A 22,886-nucleotide genomic window follows, 5' to 3' on the forward strand; every position below is an offset into this window, starting at 1 on the left:
CACTATTAGCATAAAAAGTAATATTTTTTCATGTATAACCCAAATAAAAATATTCGTCTTACAAAATACGACTCGTGAGATCGTCTCGCGCAAGTTTTTGTCAAACTTTTTTGCTTAGATGATTTGATTTTATAATAAATTAAAAAGTTTAAATAAAAGTATAATGCTTATAGTCTGTCTGTGCATATTCCTGGAGAAAAAAAAGAAACAAAGACTAAAAGTCTTTAAATATATAATAATAATAATAATAATAATAATAATAATAATAATAATAATATCATCAACTCAAAATATTGCATTTAATAAACTGGGTGAGGCGGGTCCAATCCAAGAGGTACTACACGATAGAATATTGAATGTAATTATATCTTGATAAATGATGAATGTGTGTACATTTTCCTTTTCGCCAAGAAATTAATGTAAGCAATAATTTTGTGGTAGAACAAATGTGGTTGAATTATTGAGGTTGCTTTAATAAACAAATTGAATTTATGATCCTCTTGAAAAAAAAAAGAGGTAAAAACAACGAGGTGATCAAATAAATGCAAAAGGAATTCGATGTTTTCGACAACAGTAATATTTCACATGTGAGACGGGTCAACTCTACCCATATTCACAATAAAAATTAATACTCTTAGCATAAAAAGTAATATTTTTTCATGGATGACCTAAATAAGATATCCGTCTCACAGATATGACCGTGAGACCGTCTCACATAAGTTTTGCCCAGTAATATTGGTCATTGGATGTATTCAACGCATAATATTAGTCTATCATTTTTACATATTTTGTGAATGGTAGATGAAGAAAATGAAAATATCAACCATGTTTTTCTTTGCAAACTTTACATTATACAAGAATTCTAGTTCAACGACAGAAATTGTGAATTATCATTGTCTGCAATTTACAATTTCTGTCTTTCTTGTTTTTTTCTCTATTTTGTCTGCCTTATGAATTCGCTGTGCCGTCGTTGTTGCCCCGAAAACAAAAGGGACATGAGACTGATGAGAGGATTGAACAATTATTGGATATATATATATAGACAATAACAATTACATACATACATGCATACATACATATATATATATATATATATTTATTTATATATATAATGGTCTATTTTTTAAAAAAATATATAAGGCGATTGTATTTCTATTGTATTATTGAATTTTTTATTTTTTTAATTAATAACATAACAATAATATGGGTTGGTAAATGGCATGATGGAAATTGAGATCCCTAGCTAAAAATGACCACATTTGGAATGGGCCGAAATCGTTAATAATTAGATAGTCCAGGCCAAGCTGTGATTTTAATGTTTTTATCTTTAAAAAAATAAGTCTTTAGGCTCATGAAACTGGATAAATACGTGTATATATGTTAGTGTTGTTTCATATTTCATAGAAATCAGTCTTATTTTTTTACTACTGTCGATCATGTTATCAGCTGAGACAATATTACATATTAAGATCTGAAGTCGTTTTTTTACGATTCACATAGCCAACCAGATCAAGAATGAACTGAACAGTTGAGTGAGTTGACCAACATCCTTCACGTCTGAAAACAATATTAAATTCATAATTCATCTTTAAAATTATTTCAATGTCATCACTCATCACTTTTTTAGTTGCCAATTACTTGCCTTTTTAAGTTGTTTTACTTAAATACCCTTTATTTATTTACATAAAATTAATTCAAATCATTTATTTTAAAAAATTAATTTTATTCTTACAAACTCCTGTATTTTTCGTTAATTTTATACTGGACAAAACATTGTATATTTATTATATTCAGATTATATGGACAATAACATTTATGAGAAAAATGTCCAATAATAATTTTTTGAAAACTAAGTAATAATTTTTTGTACAACTTAATTGTTAATTACATAATAAATTAGAAAAATAATAAAATATGGATTAATGACCCAAAATTTTGGTTGTCGCTATTACAATATATAAAAAATTTGATCACGAATAAACTTAAACGCAATGTTATAAAAGCCTATTAAGCAGTATTTAAGCTCGATTAAACAATCATTTTTTTAGAACACATAATTTCATTTAATTTTTGAAATAATATATATTTATCAATGTATATGTATAGATAACTAATAAAATCTATAAATATAATATGACATACTAATAGATAAATTACCTATTTTTTATTATTATAATTTTTTTTGTAGATTTGTGGGAAATCATTAATTGTAGAAATTTTTAGTACTTTTAGCCCATCTAAATCTCGTTTAAGTTTAAAATTTGATCACTGCGCTTTAGTTTTTTTAAAAACATTTCTTATACATGCTTAAGTGGCAAACGATTGAATACTTAATTTTTTTAAAAAAAATCCCTATTTAACATTTGTGTAGATCTCTTATGAGACGATTTCACGGATCTTTATCTGTGAGATGTGTCAACTCTACTAATATTCATAATAAAAAGCAATATTCTTAGCATAAAAAATGATAATTTTTCATATATGACTCAAATAAGAAATATGTCTCACAAATACGACCCATGAGATCGTCTCACACAAGTTTTTCATTAACATTTTTCTCGTAAGTGTCCGATGATGAATTTGACATTGAAAGTTTCAAACATGATGGATGAATATGAATTTTACCCCTACATTAATGGTATTATTATCTTCTTATTCAATACAAAATTTATCTTTATTTCATTTAATATTCATTATTTAGGAAAAAATATATATTATCTTTAATTTGAATCTGTTTGAATATGATATGAATTCAAATGATCATATCATTTCTCGTTAAAAAATTATTATTAAAAACCAAAATCATATAAAAAAATATAAAATCTTTTATTTTCGTTAAATTTTACTCTTTTTATAAAATGAAATTTATGTGTATGCACAAGCTGTGTGTCAAATGACACTAATTAGAAAAGTTTGGTGTAAATATATACTAGTATTTAACCCGTGCGATGCACGGGATGATATTATTAAAAATTAGTGAAAAATGAATAGATATTTAAATTTTAAAAACAATATATTTTTAAAAATTTAAAATAAAAATTATTTTTTCGTTAATTTAAAAAAATTTCTTAAATATAACGCATGCCGATTAATTTTTTGGCTAATAATCACTATCATATATCAAAATTTTAGATTGTGTTAGCCTAAGGCAATGACATGATGCTCATCGTGTTTAGTGTATTGATGTCGACCACCAACCTTAATACATATTTAATTATTTAATTTTCGAGAAGCTATATATTATTATTTTTTAACATGTGATAAAAAATATTTTTAAATCATATTCAATAAAATTAATGAGAAATACTTTTTTAACAATTCAATAATTTTGTCTAAATCCACATTCACAAACAATTTTGTGACATGACATGTGTTTGAAACATTTGAATGATAACAATAATTGTTTCATCGATATCTTTGTCCAGATGTGTTGTGATTTTATTTACATAATCTCTTCATAATATACACAACAACCTATTATTCCAAATGAAAAATGAAACTTGTGATCATAAGTAAATTATGTATTATATGTTTTTATATTTTTTTACTCAAATATATATATATATATATATATATATATATATATATATATATATATATATATATATATAAGCAGAGTTTTTGCCAAAAAATAGTAATTTCTCGCCAAAATGTCATTTCTAAAAAAGAAAAAATTTATCATGAATATTGACATATGTGTATTGCAATAAATGATCACTCCAATTATTGTTTGCATTGATTATATCACTTCATTTAATTCAATTTTAAATTTAAATAATTTTTATATTACTTCAAATGAATTTATGTATGATATGTTTTTTTTTTTATTTTTTAACTCAAATTAAAACTAAACTCTATTGAAAATATAAACTATATTAAAAATTTTGCATTGATTATATCAATCAGTTTAATTAAAAACTGCATAAATAAATTTAAAATACAAATGATTGCAATGTTCATAATCACTCATGAGGTAAATCATTCAAAAATAATTTTTTCAATTTTAACTAATTTTCTGCCCAAGTCACTTACTGAAAAAGAAATACAATATCTAATTAGTTTATTTAATGTTTCTAAAATAAAATTGGTTGAGTGTTAAAATTTATCACTACAACAAGGTTTTCCAATTAACATTAATTTACCATTTAGTAATCATAATTTTTTTTTTATCCCAAAAACATATTATTTGAAATTACCTTAATTTGAAAGAATTAATGCATTGTAGTTTTCTTCCAAAATCATATGTATATTGTATAATTTAAATTGTCCTCTTAAAAATTTAAATAAGAGAGCACAAAAAAACTAAAAGAGATATATTCAAAAGAGTTTCAAATGGACATGAAATTACTCTCAATAAACATGTATATTACCCTCAATAATCAGAAATGTTTGACATCGAATGCATGCAATTCGAGATTTTCATAATTTGAAAGAGTTAATGTATGGTATAATTCTGTCAAGAGCATCCAATGTATAGTTTTTGTCCATTGGGATGTCTTATTTGAATTTTAAATTATAAATAATGCATTATTGTATATTATATTAGAAACCATTTTTATTCTATTTATCTTACTAAATTTATCTAATCCAAAATTGAGTTGAATCTTTTTAAGATGTAATGTTCATTTAAATTTAGATTTGTTCGTTGTTATGAACTATCTGTATATGGAAACAACGAGACATTAAGTTTGAAATATATCTTTCATGATCAAGAAGTAAAAAATATTATTCATCTATTTGTATAAAATTTTGATTATTACGTATTAATAATGTGATATTCTTCTATATTACAAAGTTCACGGATACATGATAATAAAAAATTCCCGTAATGAAAATGATTAAACCAATTCTAAAGAAAGTGAACATCTTATTAGAAGGCACCTCATAAAATGTATTGACATTGTTTTGGAATACACATAATAAATGTTAATAAAATAACTATTCTGATTTATACATAATTTACTTATGATCATATGTTTCATTTTTCTTTCGGAATAATAGGTTGTTGTGTTTATTATAATAAAATCACAACCCATTTGGATAAATATATTGATAAAACAATTATTGTTATCATTCAAATGTGTCAAACACGTGTCATGTCACAAAATTGTTGGTGAATATGGATTTAGACGAAATTACTGAATTTTAAAAAAGTATTTTTCATTAATTTTAATTAATATGATTTAAAAATATTTTTTGTCACAAGTTAAACAATAATAATATATAGCTTCTCGAAAATTAAAGAATTAAATATGTATTAAGGTTGGTAGCCGACATCAATATATTAAACATGATAACCATCATATCATTGTCTTAAGCTAACACAATCTAAAATTTTGATATATGATATTGATTATTAGGCAAAAAAATTAATCGACATGCGTTGTATTTAAGAAAGTTTTTTAAAATTAGCGAAAAAATAGTTTTATTTTTATTTTTTATAATTATATTATTTTTTTCAATTTAAATATCTAATCATTTTTTACCAATTTTTAATAATATCAGCCCGTGCATCGCACGGGTTAAATACTAGTATGTTTTAAATATAGGCTTCTATTTATCACAAAAAAAATCTTATGAGACTGTCTCATATTTTAATTTTGTGAGACGAATTTTCGACCCGATTTATGGGAGAAAAAATATTGTTCATGTCAAAAGCATTACTTTTCATAGTAAATATACATTGAGTCGACCTATCTCACGAACGAATATATATATTAAAGGAAAGATCATTGTATTAATTGTTTTGTGAAGTCATAACTCGGAGAAAAAATAATCTGAAGAATAACAGTAGACTAATTTTCTTTCAACGATAAACATAATTCTTTAATAAGTAAAAAAGAAAAAAAAATCTAAATTATCTAAAATTGAAATTATTTTTAGAGCCATTCGTTAAAAAGACGTTGTTTTGACTCGTGTGGTGGTTACGAGAAGAGAACACGTACAAGGAACTAGCTCAGTCTTCAATTTTGAAAAGTTTGGTGTAAATATAGATATAACACAGCATTCAGAAAATTAAATATAAAAGAAGAGCGCAAGAAATTCACTTTAAAATCAAACGAGAACACGACTAATGAAATACAAAAAGCCATCCTAAAAAACAACCTACAGTGAAACATAAATCGAATTTAATCGAAAAGACTAGCTAGATCATCAAATCTAAAATAACTGGGTGTCTGGATCAAACAAAGCCAGCAGAAAGCAGGGAGATCGCAAAAATGAAAATCCCAACAAGCAGAGAAAACGAAGCGCTTAAGCCTGGTGCAGTCGATGGTGCAGGCGCCGGAGCATGGTGAGAATACGCAGGTGAGCTTGCATGCGTCGAATGGGCATGGTGTTGGTGGTTCTCCACATCTGGCTGAGGCGCGGCGTCACCATTGTTTGGAGATTCAGCTTTTGGGGAAGGTGATGGTGCAAGATGAACCGCTGGAGAAGGTGAAGGAGGTGTCTTTGGTGTAGATGGCGGCGGTGAATGAGCGTCTGGAGATGGTGTCGGGGCTTGATGGTGTGGAGACGGTGATGGAGAATGAGAAGGCGACTGTGGAGGGTTCTTTGGGGAAGGGGATGGGGTTGGTATTGGTGATCTGATTGGGGAAGTTTGAGGAGCTTTGCTGGGTGGTGCGGAGATAGTAGAATGAGGCGGCGGCGCTTGTGTAGGTTGTGGGGTCGGTGCGGGGGCAATGTGGGATGAAGGAGGAGGGGTGTGGGAAGGTGGCGGTTTTTGTGGCGGTGAATGGGTAGGCGTTTGAGAAGGGGCGGAGGGGAGATGCGGCGGAGGAGCATTATGGGACGAAGGTGGTGGAGAGTGGGAAGGCGGTGGTTTCATTGGTGGCGAGTGAGTTGGGGACGGAGACGGTGGAGCATTGTGGTGGCGGTCGGAGAGGACCACAGTGACAATCTTCTGCCCCTTCTCACAGTGTTGTGTACGGCCGCTTATGAAAAAGAACGGGCCCGACTTATCGAACTTGAATTTGGAGTCGCCATCCTTAAAAACTTGTAGTGGACTATCCTTGTTGCATCTTTCGTAGTCATCTTTTGTCACAACAAGGACAGAATCGGATCCTTTCTTGTACCTGAAAACTGCAAATTTTTACAAAACATTGTAATATATATCAGTTCCATACGGTCACAAATACAAATAACTATTTTATATATATATATATATATATATATATATATATATATATTAAAATTCGTAAAATTAGTTATGGAGAATACGTACCAAGAGTGTCGTTGATTTGGAAACGATTCATTTCCGCCCATCGATGGTAAGAAATATCGGATGGATGAGTAATCCAGCCTTCATTGCCGCCAACGTAGAACGTATACGCCTGCGATGAACACAAACATCCCATCCAAATCACTAACACAAGGCTCGTCACTCGAGACGCCATTTCCATACAAAAAGGAAGCTTCATCGACTGCCAAAAAGAAAAACGGATTAAAAATAAATAAAAAATTTCAAGTCAAAGGATAGTGAGACGACAGAGATTTCTTGAAGGTTAAGGTGCGGTTTCATGGGAATATGGATCATCGATGGCTATTTATAGAAATATCGTGGAGATCTTGAGAAATATATTGCAGGATTTTTGTCTTATATTTTACTTTCTTCCCCCTTTCAAATATTAGTATTATTATTATGTACCATATTTATATAGATTATCATTTAAAAATATTAACCACTTAATTGACGTTACTGCAAATAGTGACCTTGATTTCTTTGTTTTTGGTCTTTCCTTTTTTTAATTTTTATTTTGTTTTTGAAAAAATTAAATCAATATCGCAGAGTGTTTCAAAATAATACATGAATTTGACTTTTTTTTTCTTTTCAAATTTTGGAAAAATCTCATCGCCCTATATTAATCTTGAGCAATACTAATCCATCGGTTTGTTCGATCCTACCCACATTAGTAGTATCTTAAAACCGGTTAGTTCGATTATGGGTGTGTGGGCAGTGCCCACACCCCATATGAGTGGTTGAGATTCCACTTCATGGGGAAAAAAAAATTAAAAAAAAAATAAAATTGGGCTAGAAAAAATTCTGGCCCTTGGATTTACCCCTGCAGGCAGTGCCTGCATGGGTAGGATGAAATAATCCCTTAAAACCATCGAGAAGTTGACAAATTTCAAATTTTGACACGTGTCAACTCTTCATTGCACGGAGTTGACATGTGTCAATTTCTCGATGGTTTTAAGACACTACACCTATGTGAGTAGGGTCGAACAAACCCAACGCAATCGGATGCTATGCAAATTTTATTTATTCGATATATAATCCGTATTTTGTTGGGGAAGTTATTTAAAAATCCCCAATCATAATATTTCTTTGCATTCACTCCCTACCCACAAAATTGTGGTACTATTTCATACAAAATGTGGTACACTTCATGTGGAAATGTGGTACACTTCATGTGGAAATGTGGTACTAAAAAAGTACCTAGGGACTGAAAACAAAGAAAAAAGGCGGCTGGGGACTGAAGCCAAATTTCCCGTATTTTGTTTTTAATATGAATTGAATGCAATTTGTCTCTTAAACTTCAGTCAAAGAGGGAGTGCCCTATTTCCTTGCAATCGTTATTAATTAAGGACATCAATCTCGTGTTCCAGTAAAATATATTAAAGTCCATGGCAAAGAAACTGGTAAATCATAATAAATTTGAATTCAATGTTATTAATTTAATTAAAGACTGAGCAAGCATTTTTTTAAGAAAAAATTCTTACCACATTTTTCCATTTGAAAGATCAGTATATATATCTGAAAATATTAAAAGGGAGATAAAATCATAAAATTGACTTTTTTAAAAAATGATTAAATTTAGAAAATAAAAATTATTTTACCTATGCGATGCACTGATCAATGATTGTATATATCATTTTCGATAAATCTAATCTAATAGAAAAAGGCTGACTAAGTTTGAACTTTGAAGATACAGAAAAAATCGATTAATACCATTAAAACTGGACCAAACAAAAAAAAAGGAGGAAAAAAAAGGAACTAAGAGTTAATTAGTTGTTTTCAAAATGTGTAAATTTAATTTTAGTATTCAAAATGGGGTATAAAAAACCATCGTTCTAAAAGGCGCCGCCTAGTAACTTGGCCGTCGCTCACTCCTGATTTTTAAAAGTTGATTAGGTGGATGTCTAATATAATATTAGTGCATCGATGCACGCGTTGCGTGCTTGTATAATTTCTTTTATAATTCGTTTAATTTATATTTAAATGATGATCAAAACATAATTATAAGAAATAGTGAGGGACTACACTGTAATTTTGATATATAAATTAAAAAATAAAAGAATAAAAAAATGGTCAATGAGAATTGAACCTATAACATAAACCTCAGGAAACAATGACTCTATATGCTGAACTACATATAATTTACATTAAAATTTTAACACTGTATTAATATATATAATTATTAAAAAAAATCACGACACAAAGTTTGTTACTCTAAGTGTCTCAAACTTAATAAAATAATATAGAAGTATAGATAGATTTAGGAATTTTTTTAAAAAAATTTAACTTATTCAAAAAAATTATTTGACATATTTTTCAATCAATTTGTATTAGTATAAAGAGAAAAAAATATGCTATTGATTTTGATTTTAAATCTGATATAGAATAACTTTCGGATAAATACGAAGATAACCAAAAATTAGATATTTAGGTAAAAAGGAAAAATCGCTGCCTAAACACCTAGATGCTAGATGATGGGTGAACGCTCTCTTATCGCTTTAACACTCCTCTCTAGAACACTAAAAAACATATACAAAATTCTTGAATTGATGATTTAATCAAATTGCTGCCGAATTCAATGGTTTTCACACATATGCACGTGACTCCTAGTATTTATAAATTAAAGTCATAATAGCCCATAATTAATAGGTTCATGAATTTTAATTAATTTTTATTTTTACATTCTCCATGATTCATTAATTTCTGATTTTTTTTGCGGTCAAAGGAGTAATCACTATTATTCTCGTAGATCGAAATCTTTTAGGCAACGCTTGATTAGGCGGATTAGGTGTGATACATTATTTTATCACACCTAATCCTACGTTTGGTACGATTCTTAGTAAACCAGTTCAATCTTTCCTATGAGTGATTAAGTGGTATTACGTGTGATAAAATAATACCTCCTTCTTCCGTAGGATTATTAATCCCTCCTCTATCTCTACCCACTTTTCAATTTTACACTTCTTCCTTCACCGCTATTGAACCACCTCGGCTGTCGGACCGCCGCCGTCGCCCTCGCCGGACCTCCGCCGACGTCGCCGGACCGCCGCTGCCACCCTCGCCGGACCGCACCGCATAGACGTCACCGGACCTCTGTCGGAACGCCATCGCCGCCGCCGGACCGTCGACTGACCGTCGTCGTCGGACCGACGCCGTCGCCGCCACGTCGGCTGCCGGACCGCCGCACCGGTGTGGAAGAAGAAAAAAAAAGAAAAAAGACAATTTTGTCCTTTCATAAAAAATTTCAAAATTATCCTACATTTAAAAATCTAACCAAACATACTACCATATATTACATATCTACGACAATCATTTTCTTTATCGGTTTTATGGATTATTGTAAGAACGTTTTTTATCCGAAATTTTGAGTACTAACTACTGTTGTAAATTCATTTTGAATAAAATGTTTTTAATGTGGAATCTGATTGTTCGCATGCTTCTCAGTATTCGATCCCTCGATTGAGGATTAATGGCTCTACGTGATTCGCTTTAACATGAAGGATGATCGCTGTTCGTGCTTGGTATGTCTGTATGTGCTATGGCCTATGAGTAGGTTTGTTGTGAAATGGTATCGAAGATATTTATTTGTTAGACGAATCAACTATGTTCATATTTACAAGTAATATTTTTGACGTAAAAAATTATACTTTTCCATATATCACTCAAGTAGAATATCTATATATAAAAATTGACTATTAAATCGTATGATTTTCAGTGATGTGATATCTATTATTTATCTATTTTATTATCATATTCATTTATTTAGATTTTGAATAGGCTCTTGTGTAACGGTCTTTCGAATTTTTATTTGTGAGACGATAACTCTACTGATATTCATAATAAAAAGTAATATTTTTTCATGGATGACCGAATAAAAGATCTGTGTCACAAATAAAAATTCGAAACATAAAATATTTTTTTAAAATATTTTTAAAATCTACAAAAATCATTAAAAGTCAATAAATTTCTCAATTGTATAGACCCCCTTAACATTCTTACGTCCAAACCTTTTCCTAAATAATAAGTTGTAGATTTGAAACATAAAATATATCCAGTTCAGTTGAATTCACAAGACAGACAGACAGACAGACAGAGCATTGCGATGCACACAAAATTGTCCTCTGTAGATTTCTTGTAATTCCCATGTCCATCAACGCATTCAAAGAGGCCCTCAAACCTTGCACATCATCCTCCGCTTCTTCTTCTTCTTCTTCTGCTCAAATTTCTCAGCAGATTGGATCGACAATTTCGTCAAGAAAGCCCCCTAAATCCTCGCTCTCCAGGCAGCTTTTGCGCCTCCGGGACGACGACGCTCTTTTCCCACAAACCCAACCGAAAAGTTTGAAAAAAGAGGTCAATTCCAGTCCCAGAGGTGAAAACAATGGTGATGGTGGGCAAAAGCACGAGGAATTTACACTGCGACGAAATCCCGAATTGGAGTCTTTCCGTCAATTTGATACCACTGGAGCCTATGAGCCTCTCGTTCTCTCTGCCCCCGGTGAAATTCAGGCCGTGCAGGTATTTTGAGCGTGACCACTTGTTAAAGTTCGATCTTTTTTTATTGTTATGTTTTTATTTTCCAAAAATTTGATTGTTTTTCTTATTTCACCACTCCGAAATTTAGGAGGTTTCCTCTTGTTCCTAATGGTGGACCGGCTCAATTAAGAGTTTGAATTTCGGACTTAATTATCAAAATTCTATCACCCAAATACTAAAATTCATGCTGGAGGTCTTGTAGTTTTAAGCATGTTAGCAAACTATTGATTCGATTATCCTCTTGAGTTATCAAGTAATACAATTTGGGCTTGAACTTGGCTGAAAAATGTTTTCAAACATGTTCAAGTGGTTCGAGTTTCATTTTTCTTACAATGATCAAATTATCTTGGAGCCAGCTTGGAACCAAGTCAATTTGTTTTCCACCCTTAGTTGTGAAAACCAACACGAATAATGAATTTTCCAAGTTTTTAGAAGGGGGACATGTGTTTTATTATGAATATATGCGCTGTTATATTTTTCATGTGGTGCTTCCAGGCCAACTTTGGAACTTTAATACTTAGTTAATTTCCTTTTCATTATATTTTTACAGGTTCCTGCATCTATAAATTCTAGACTTTTGGAACATCAAAGAGGAGGAGTGAAGTTTTTGTACAAGTTGTATAGCAACAACCATGGAGGTGTTCTAGGAGATGACATGTAAGTTTCTAGGAGTTCTGTAATTTGGCATTCATTCAGCACGGTTTTGTCACCAATGAAATTCTTACTTTTCTTGGTCCTTTTATTCTTTTTGTTGTGATCCTGTAAATGACCCCATGCCCTCTCAAAAAATGGAAAAATAGGACTAGTATTTCTTCCTCCTTTAGCATCTCCTTTTTTAATCTATTCAACTTGCATGCATTAGGGGATTGGGAAAGACAATTCAAACAATTGCTTTCTTGGCTGCCGTATATGGCAAAGATGCAGATTCTTCTGACCCAACACCGGACAAGGGAAATCGCCCAAAGAAGAATGGCCCTGTACTAATTATTTGCCCCAGTTCAGTTATTCACAACTGGGAAAGTGAATTTTCACGTTGGTCCTCATTTAGCGTTTCAGTTTATCATGGACCAAATCGGGATTTAGTGATAGACAAACTAGAAGCACATGGTGTTGAGATTCTTATAAGTAGCTTTGACACGTATAGAATACAAGGAAACATTTTGTCGGACATCCAGTGGGAGATAGTGGTTGTTGATGAGGCACACAGGCTTAAGAATGAGAAATCAAAACTTTATACTGCATGCTTAAAGATTAAAACCATGAAACGTTATGGTCTTACTGGTACTATAATGCAGAACAAATTAATGGAATTATTCAATGTATTTGACTGGGTAACACCTGGTTGTTTGGGGACACGGGAACATTTTCGGGAATTCTATGATGAACCTCTTAAGCATGGCCAGAGGTCAAGTGCTCCGCAGCGATTTGTCCGAGTTGCTGATGAGCGAAAACAGCACCTGGTGTCAGTTTTGCAAAAGTATATGCTAAGAAGAACAAAAGAAGAAACAATAGGGCATCTTATGATGGGAAAGGAAGATAATGTCGTGTTCTGTGCAATGAGCGAGTTACAAAAACGGGTTTATCAGAGGATACTGCAGCTACCTGATATTGAGTGCCTCGTTAATAAGGACCTTCCATGTAGCTGCGGGAGCCCTCTCAAGCAAGCTGAATGTTGCAAAAGAACTGTTCCAAACGGTCAAATTTGGCCTTATCTTCACAGGGACAATCCAGATGGTTGTGATTCTTGCCCCTTTTGCCTTGTTCTCCCTTGCCTCGTGAAGTTGCAGCAGGTGTTTGTTTTTAATATATTCTATCCAGTATGGTTTGTCCTTCTCTTGCTTTTATTTATGCTTCACATCGACACTGAGATCACAAGCTTACAAACCAGTGTGAACTTCGTATCTGTTTTTCAAGAAAACAATTGTGTAGCAGGGACAAGGAAGATGATATGTACATCCAATCCTAACTTCTATCTCCTTAATTATCCATCTCATTTAATGGTTAGAGAAAGCGTAAATGTCATGAAGCTATTTATTGAAATATCTACGTTCTATTTCAGCACTCAATGATGGCGACTAAGGACTTCTTTGATAATCGTTGATATATGGTGGAAAATGTTGATTATATAATATTATTTAGGTTTCTTTTTCCATGCGCTCATCTTCTTTCATTTCATTTATTTAGATAAGCAATCACCTGGAGCTCATCAAGCCTAACTCAAAGGATGAACAAGATAAGCAAAGAAAGGATTCAGAATTTGCTTCCGCAGTGTTTGGTACCGATATCAATTTAGTGGGAGGTAGTTCCCAAAATGACAGTTTCATGGGCCTGAGTGATGTCAAACATTGTGGAAAAATGAGGGCGTTGGAGAGATTGATGCACTCATGGGTTTCTAGGGGTGACAAGATTCTTCTCTTCAGTTATTCAGTAAGGTAATCAATTACAGTTTTCTCTATTTTCACAGTTAAAATTAGCTTTTCTGGTTTTAGTTTCTTTCTTTCTTTCATTGCATTTACCTTTCTATTATGGGTACCTCCAATCTCTATGCATTGTCCTTCTGTTAGTTTTCTAGCTGAAACACTAATTATTTTTGTTTTGTAAGAAAGACATGTTGTTTGCTACTAAAGTATCTCTTGTGTATCAGGATGCTCGATATACTTGAAAAGTTCATCATACGCAAAGGCTATACCTTCTCAAGGCTCGATGGTTCAACCCCAACTAGCTTGCGCCAGTCACTTGTGGATAACTTCAATTCAAGTCCAAGCAAACAGGTCAATGTTTGATCATGTACCTTGAGTGTTGAATATTTTATTTGGCAGGATAATCTAGAACATCAACTTTTTGTCCATACATTGTACTTGAGGAATATCGGAACTTTCACGCATTATTTGAATTTTGTGGAACGGTATTTCAAATTAGAATTCCAACAAGTTTCTGTTATACTCGGGTTTTTATATCATAATTTCAAAAACGAAAATATCAGAGTTATTTCTTCAGGTGTTCCTGATTTCTACTCGGGCTGGTGGTCTTGGACTTAATCTTGTTAGTGCGAATCGTGTAGTGATATTTGATCCGAACTGGAATCCTGCTCAGGATTTACAAGCTCAAGATCGGTCATTTCGTTTTGGTCAAAAGCGACATGTGACAGTTTTCCGTCTTCTTGCAGCCGGTTCTCTTGAAGAACTTGTCTACTTGAGGCAGATTTATAAACAACAGCTATCAAATATTGCCGTTTCCGGGAAAATGGAAAAGCGCTACTTTGAAGGTGTACAGGTAAAGTGGTAGAGTTTCCCTTTCATAATTTTGTCAAAATACACCTTACAATTAATCCTTTTTATCGACTAACTTGAAATACCATGTTAAAGGACTGCAAGGAGTTTCAAGGTGAACTTTTTGGAATCTGCAATTTGTTTCGCGACCTCTCTAATAAGATTTTCACGAGTGAGATTGTGGAACCTCATGAAGATCAAGAGAAAGAGCATGATAGCACAAAACTTGATTTAAACGAACTTGGGATATCTTTTGATCACCCTCAGAAAGAAATATTGGATGAGTGCTCAACAGAATCTGAAGGGATTACTCTTGGTGATAAGAGAGAGACCACATCGACGCCAGTGCTTGAAGATCTTGGTTAGTTTACCCATTTTCCTTGTGATTTTTTTCTGCTGTCTTAGCTCTTTTTATGCCACAAAATAAATGGAATGAAAACAAAATTAAATGAATGAACAACGTTTTCATATCTATTGTTTTACTATCTCCGAGAGAAGAAACTAACATGATTTCGTTAGGATAAGCAAATGTTGATTTCCTAATTAACCCTCTATAAGAGGTTATAAGCTCGGGGATATCTAGGAAAATTGACTTGGACAACCATTTTTAAAAAAAAAATGATTTCTCCAAATGTATTTGAAATACACTGCAGACTGTCATTTTTTTTAACCTCTTCATCGGCACGTCGTTTAGAAATTTATTTATCAAAAAATTCCATCTTGCTCCTCCATGTTACCCGACCGTTGCATCGCTTCATGTGCTATTCAATTGTTCATATACACTTTATGTAGGTAGGTGCTTGTCAACAACGATAAATATACAACTTTTCATTATAATAATAATCAAAATGTAAAACTGTTTTAATCTTTTTTCCTTTTAATAAACTAGTTTACTTCATTTTTCTCTGATCAATCATTTAGGTATTGTATACACCCATCGGAACGAGGACATCGTCAACCTGCGGAGTATGATTCGGGAAGAAGGAAAACAGAGAGGAAAGCTCAAGGAAAATGTAAAGAAGCCTAGACCTACCACGCCCACCCCCGCTCCCACCCCAAGAAACAGAAGCATCAGATGCATTGGAACCAAAGGAGAGTACAGAAATCGTCGGCACGTCCAGGGACACGAAGAGCGATGAATGTAACGGGCTTCTCGCAGTTTTGATGGGCATGGAAGAAGATGAATTAAACAAGTTACTTTCATGCACTCCTCATCATTGAGGAATCTGTATATGCATAGGCTGTATATGCGTACATCTTTTTTCTTTTGTGGGCAGTCTTGTGTATATTTGTACAAAGCTTCGATCACGTATAAACTAGAGCTTTCTTTGTTTCAAATAATGCACGCACTGTTTCAAATATTAGAAAGTATTTTGCAGATCTAAATATTAATCAACGAGAAGGAAAGAATCAAACAACTTTCTAGATCTATGGAAAGAAAAACAACCAAAAAATTGAAGACAGAAACCCAGAAATTATATTCTCATAACAATCAATGATCCACACTAAAACCAAACAAAATATTAAAAAAAAGCAAATACTAGAACAGTAGAACTTGGAACATAAATGTGTTCATTTTCTGATGTGCTTGATCTTATGCCAACCCTTCTTGCAAGAATCACCCGCTATCTTGAATCCCTTCACGAAATATATTTTCAATTCCTTCGCTCCGTGCTTCATTTGCTTTTCGAGACTCCCCATTTCTCCAAGTTGCAGAGAATACGATACAACCATAGCTGGGAACTATATTGTTTGCTGCAGGTAGACTTTTACACGGTGGTGTAACTCCTTATTTACCCGAGATGCTTACAATTATAGAAGCTGTAGAGAGTGCAATCAAGTTGGGAGTGTCGAATATTATTTCGAATTGGATACAACCACCATAGCAATTCAAGCCATAAAATTCATTTTCCTTATCTATGGATGCATTTGTTGCAGAGTATATTCGAAATCTATGCTCATTTTTAGATCAATCTACAAACTATTATTGTCTAGTGGTGCTAACAAAGTGACACATGAATTGGATCGTTGAAATTTTCAATGTCCTCGTAATTTCGATTTCTTATAAGCAATTCCTGAATTAGGCCACTTGTATCCATCCCTTGACTGGAATATTTCACCCTAAGTGGGGTAGTAGATCCAGGATCCAGATTTAGCCACAAGTACATGGGGTCCACTACTTTTTTTTTTAAAATCACAAATGTGGCTAAATCTGGACCATCTAAATCCTGTGTGAACAATGCTCTACATGTAGTATCGAACGATCCCACTTGCTGATTTGATTAATGAAATGGTTCCATTCTCAAAAATAAAAATAAAAAGTAAAAAATTTAAACTTCTTTTCGTCGTTGACTGCTGACTTAGAGAATGAATATGATTACCCCAGAGTCCACTTGAGCACCCCAGAACCCATTCCTGTTTTCACACAATTTCCAGTTTCTATTTTCCTATCTACAGTTTTTCTCCCCATTTGCAGCATATGGGCAGGCTTGATTTGCACATGGAGCTAGAGAGAGGAGATGATTTCGAGTCCTATGACTTGCATCAGCCGGATGCCAAAAATGGCAGAGAGAGTGACAATCAGGTAACAATGGAATCGGAAAGCACAGACATATTCGAGGACTATGACTTGTATCTGGCTGCCAAGAACGGCAAGCAAAACGATTTCAGCAGCATCCTCGATCGTGTTTCAGCGACTAAGCATGTATCCTCCGGTGAAATTTTGAGCAGGGTAACCCCTATTGGGAATACGTTCTTTCATGTAGCAGCTGTACATGGAAATCACGGCATGGTAAATTATATAGCAACCAAATATCCATCTATCATACTCCAAAAGAATTTCAATGGAGACACCGCATTGCATCTTGCTGCAAAAGCTGGAAATGAATCTATGGTGGCAACCTTGGTGCTAATTCATCATGATTTGTTGGGTTCATATGTACCCGCGTCTCAGGGAGAGACTGAAGATGAGGCAGTTAAGAATAATTTCTTGAGGGCAAGGAATGAAAGAGGAAACACAGCCCTCCACGAAGCGTTAATCAATGGTCGAGAATCTATTGTTCAATATTTGATCAAAGAAGATCCTGAGCTACTATATTACCGCAACCAACAAGGAATATATGGGTTGTACTTGGCGGCTGAAGCTGGTTTTGCCAACTGTGTTTCTTCAATTCTTCAATATTCAACAGACCAGGAACGGTTAAACGATCAGTTCAAGGAAAAATCTCCCGTTGAAGCAGCTATTGTGAACAAAAAACTAGGTATTTCACATCTTGCCTTTGTTTTGCTTTTGGAACACATGGGTATTCTAAATTATAAAAAGCATTGATCATATCAACTTCAAGAAACTCCGAGTCTTTTGACTGGAAATATTTTCTTACATGCTGAGCACTTCATGAATAGCTTTGGTTAGAAGCAAAGACATACGACTAGCGTATATGCTTTTGATTATTTAATGCTCAATTTATAGTTTCCTGAAATACAGATGTGTTAGAAGTCATATTAAATTCAAGCCCACGATTCATAAAACTACAAGATGATCGAGGGAGGTTACCACTTCATTATGCTGCTTCATTAGGTTATGTCGAGGTGGTTCTTTATTTGCTGAAAGGGAATGGCTCCTGTGCCACTCGAAGAGACAAAAGTGGCTCACTCCCCGTTCATCTTGCTGCCGTTAAAGGCCATCTTGCTACCATATGCCTTTTGCTTAACTACTGTCATGCTGATCCGGTGGAGCTGCTCGACAAAAATGGTCGAAATATTTTACACCTTGCTGCTGAAAATGGAAAACTTAATGTAGTCAACTACATTCTCCACAATCCCGAACTCAATGAACTTATAAATATGAGCGATAAATATGGAAATAAACCCCTGCATTTGGCCGCCATAAACTGGCATCCTGAAATTGTAAATGCCTTGACATGGGACAAGAGAGTGGACATTACGTCGAGCAATGATAAGGGGCTGACAGCTCTTGATGCTGCTGACTTTCATATGGTTGATAATCCCCCATTTCGCCAGGTACGCACTATGAACTCCTCTACTTTCTTTCTTAAGCAAGTATGGATGCTTCTACCTTTCCTGATGAATAAAAAAAAGTAGAGATTTTTTATTTAGCTTGTAAATGAAGGCTTTAAACTATGTTATCATATTTCCAAAATCACTGTGCAAATAAATTGTCTGCACAAAAAAGAAGGGGAGATAGTCACAGCCATTCTTAAAAATGTAAAAAAAAAACAAAAGAATTGTTTTGCACCAATATTACCCCTAATTCTCCCGGACCTGATAAAACTTAACAAGAGAAAAGAATGAAGGAAAAACAAATCTAAAAAATGGGAAAATGTCCGTTTGGATTAAAGTGAAAAGAAAATTAAAATTAGAGGAAACATGATATGTTACTAACCATATAGAACTTTCTTCTATGACACCAGTATCAGTGAAATTCGATAATGGAGTTTCGGTGTATTACAAAGCATAGAGAAAAATAAGCTCCGGCAATGTAAATTATCCATCATAATTATATACTTTAAAACAATCAAATGATATATATAAACTTTGTTGGTCCAAGTATCACTGATGTTGTTTAATCAACTCTTAACGTCTTTCAGCGATTGACATGGTCTGCCCTGAAAGCAGCAGGAACGCCTCGAAGGCAGAGCAAAAGCAGACGGGTTTCGAGCAATCGGACGGGAAAATACAAGGACAGAGTTAACACTCTATTGCTTGTATCAACTCTTGTAGCCACAATAACTTTTGCAGCCGGTTTCACTTTGCCTGGTGGGTATAGCATCTCTGAGACAAACATTGGCATGGCAGCAATGTTAAGGAAAAAAGCCTTTCACGTATTTATTTTCTGTGACACTATAGCCATGTATAGCTCCATAGTTGTCGCCGTATCTCTCATTTGGGCTCAATTAGGTGATCTTAAGTTAGTGCTTAATGCTATCACCATAGCGCAACCGTTGTTGGTGATTGCTCTTACCATGATGTCCGCGGCTTTCACGGCCGGAATATTCCTAGTGGTTCGTAATCTTCACTGGCTGAGTACTGTTGTTTTAATCATAGGCTTTGTGTTCCTATCGGTTTTGTTGGTCCTCCTGATTCCTTTATGCATGCCACTTACATCAAGTAATAGGATAGCACGCTACATTTCATATTATCCCTTCTGTCTCCTTATGTTAGCAACCAGAACTAAATCACCAGACAAGAAGTATGGATAGATAAATATGCATTTTGTGACATGGATTCCTTAAGCTTTCAAGCTCTTGTATTTCTGTAATTGATACCAATAAGTTAAATATCATTAACTGTTGTGAAATTCATGTAATTGTTCCATTTTTGAGACAATGGAATCTTATATGTATTGATAGTTTGTTTTGGGTATAAACCAATTTTAGCCCAGATCAACTTCGTATGAAATGTACTCTTTGGGCCCAAAATTATTTTTGGTATGAAATTCAGTACAAAAGATTGAAAATCTAAAACATATATATGATATTTCAAAACAAATTGTTTTAGATTTGGTACAAAAAATAAAATTTTGAGTATAAAATTGGAACAACTATATTAATATCAATATTTTCTAATCTTGTTTTTGTGGTCAAATATCATATATTTGTACCTGGTATGAAAGAGTATATTGAAATAGCATATATTAGTACTACATTTTTAATGTTTGTTCTAACTTTTATTCGAAAAAACCATGTGTCATTAATACCAAAATTTGTTAAACATGTTTGGTTACTAAAATATCATATATTAGTATCAAATCTGACATATTCAATATTCAAATATCATATATCAATACAAGATTTTTAATGTTTTGTATCGAATTTTCATCTGAAAAAGACGTGTCATTAATGAAAAAATTTTGTTATACATGTTTGGGTACTCGGAAATCATATATCATTGTCAGATCTGAAACATTTAATACTCAATGTCATATATTCATAGCAGTTTCAAGATTTTGTAACTAATTTTTCATCCGAGAAAGATGTGTCATAATATCAAAATTTGTTATATATGAGTGAGTACTTAAAAATCATATATTAATATCATATATAAAATATATAATTTTAAAATACATATGTTTGTTTTAGATTCTCAATGTTCAGGGATATGGAATAGTTTAATGAAATATTTTGGTATATCAAAATATAACCAAATTAACACTCCTATATTTTGAAACCATGCTTGCTTTGTAGTATCACTTATTTATTTTATATGCTTCTTATTTTGTGTATCTATATCTATAGTTATTAATAAATCAATAAAAAAAATTATTTTGGTGAAATATTTTTCCTAATTTCAAAATTGTCTTTCAAACATTTAGCTCTAATAATTCATACCAGAACAAACTTTACCCTTTCCCCAAGAAAAACAAACAAACTATTAACTGATCTCTTTGATCAGTTTTTTCCTTCATTTCTTATTATTTTTAGAATTTTTTCTCATTATAATTTATATTTTATTTATTTATATTCTTATTTAGTATAATAGAATGTGCTTAAATTTTTATAAATCACTAGTGTCATGTTGCACACGTTGCAAGATTACTAGAATAATTATCTAAACTTGATAACTTTTGTTATTCAATATAATTTTTTTATTATGAGTGATGTAAAAATTTAATAATATGATAAATAAAGATAAATAAACACTTACATTTAAAAGATTTATGAAAAGAGATATGTTAGATAGAGCTAATATGTGTACAGTTCAGCGGGAACGAGATCAAACAGACGTGAGCTGCTATATCGAATCCTCCGTTGATTATCAAAGACCGAGTGGTAAGACCATGATATGCAAGCTTCAGCATCTTTCTTATGATACTTTACCGTTTTAAAGACTAACATAATAGAATAAGAATCTAAGGGACATTAGTTCCCAATACAAATCCCAAATCATCTGTCTTTTGAAAACTTTAATAAAAGCTTCTAGCCTGAAGAGAATAAGACGAAGACTCCGGTATGAAAAAGCTCTTGTTATTGAACCAATTGGGTTATCGAGTGGCATAACTGCTTCTTACTTTTCTTACAAATAGATTCAACTATTGTTGAAGAAGCCTGTATAGGCAAAAACATGAAAGATTCTCTTCTCTTGCGTTTAAAAATTTACTAAAATAAACTTTATGATATTTTCTATTAAATGAAAATTTAATATTTTCATAATTGATATTTTCGGTACCTAAAAAATGTTGCACCAAAAAGCACCGAAATTATGTGGTATTTCTTGATCACATTAAAGCAGGCTATATTGTAACTTTTTTAATCTATATGATCCTTTTTTCGTCCAATCCCCATTAACCAATGGAAGCTTGAAAACCATGATAAATGTGTATGCTTTACACAATTAATTTCCTCCGTTGATTATCAAAGACCGAGTGGTAAGGCCATGATATGCAAGCTTCGGCATCTTTCTTATGATACTTTACCGTTTTAAAGACTAACATAATAGAATAAGAATCTAAGGGACATTAGTTCCCAATACAAATCCCAAATCAACTGTCTTTTGAAAATAATGAAAGCTTCTAGCGTGGAGAGAATAAGACGAAGACTCTGGTATGAAAAAGCTCTTGTTATTGAACCAATTGGGTTATCGAGTGGCATAACTGCTTCTTACTTTTCTTACAAATAGATTCAACTATTGTTGAAGAAGCATGTATAGGCAAAAACATGAAAGATTCTCTTCTCTTGCGTTTAAAAATTTACTAAAATAAACTTTATGATATTTTCTATTAAATGAAAATTTAATATTTTCAAAATTGATATTTTCGGTACCTAAAAAATGTTACACCAAAAAGCACCGAAATTATGTGGCATTTCTTGATCACATTAAAGCAGACT

The 22,886-nt window shown here is 32.5% G+C and overlaps 3 protein-coding genes across 4 annotated transcripts; 2 read left to right on the forward strand and 1 right to left on the reverse strand.

The window, feature by feature from the left end:
- Positions 1–6,088: 6,088 nt before the first annotated feature.
- Positions 6,089–7,499, reverse strand: LOC140837712 (uncharacterized). The gene is made up of 2 exons (XM_073203827.1): positions 7,223–7,499; positions 6,089–7,080 (listed from the first exon to the last, which is right to left on the reverse strand). The coding sequence occupies exons 1-2, from the start codon at positions 7,416–7,418 to the stop codon at positions 6,182–6,184; spliced, it is 1,095 nt and encodes a 364-aa protein (XP_073059928.1). The 5' UTR covers positions 7,419–7,499; the 3' UTR covers positions 6,089–6,181.
- A 3,805-nt stretch (positions 7,500–11,304) lies between these two features.
- Positions 11,305–16,372, forward strand: LOC140838583 (switch 2). Its single transcript, XM_073205010.1, is given in 9 exon segments — positions 11,305–11,755; positions 12,324–12,430; positions 12,636–13,563; positions 13,958–14,205; positions 14,418–14,544; positions 14,771–15,046; positions 15,139–15,403; positions 15,964–16,073; positions 16,075–16,372. Coding segments are annotated over 9 exon segments (2,625 nt in total). The 5' UTR covers positions 11,305–11,380; the 3' UTR covers positions 16,264–16,372.
- Positions 16,373–17,373: 1,001 nt separating this feature from the next.
- On the forward strand, positions 17,374–20,460 carry LOC140838584 (protein ACCELERATED CELL DEATH 6-like). Of its 2 annotated transcripts, none has more exons than XM_073205011.1 (3): positions 17,374–18,302; positions 18,527–19,062; positions 19,650–20,460. In XM_073205011.1, the coding sequence occupies exons 1-3, from the start codon at positions 17,522–17,524 to the stop codon at positions 20,259–20,261; spliced, it is 1,929 nt and encodes a 642-aa protein (XP_073061112.1). In that variant the 5' UTR covers positions 17,374–17,521; the 3' UTR covers positions 20,262–20,460. The 2 variants fall into 2 exon arrangements, with proteins under 2 accessions (XP_073061112.1, XP_073061113.1); XM_073205012.1 differs by having other exon boundaries at positions 18,620–19,062.
- The last annotated feature ends 2,426 nt before the right edge of the window (positions 20,461–22,886 follow it).

The sequence above is a fragment of the Primulina eburnea genome, chromosome 8 (assembly GCF_022965805.1).
Source record: "Primulina eburnea isolate SZY01 chromosome 8, ASM2296580v1, whole genome shotgun sequence".
NCBI lineage: Eukaryota > Viridiplantae > Streptophyta > Magnoliopsida > Lamiales > Gesneriaceae > Primulina > Primulina eburnea.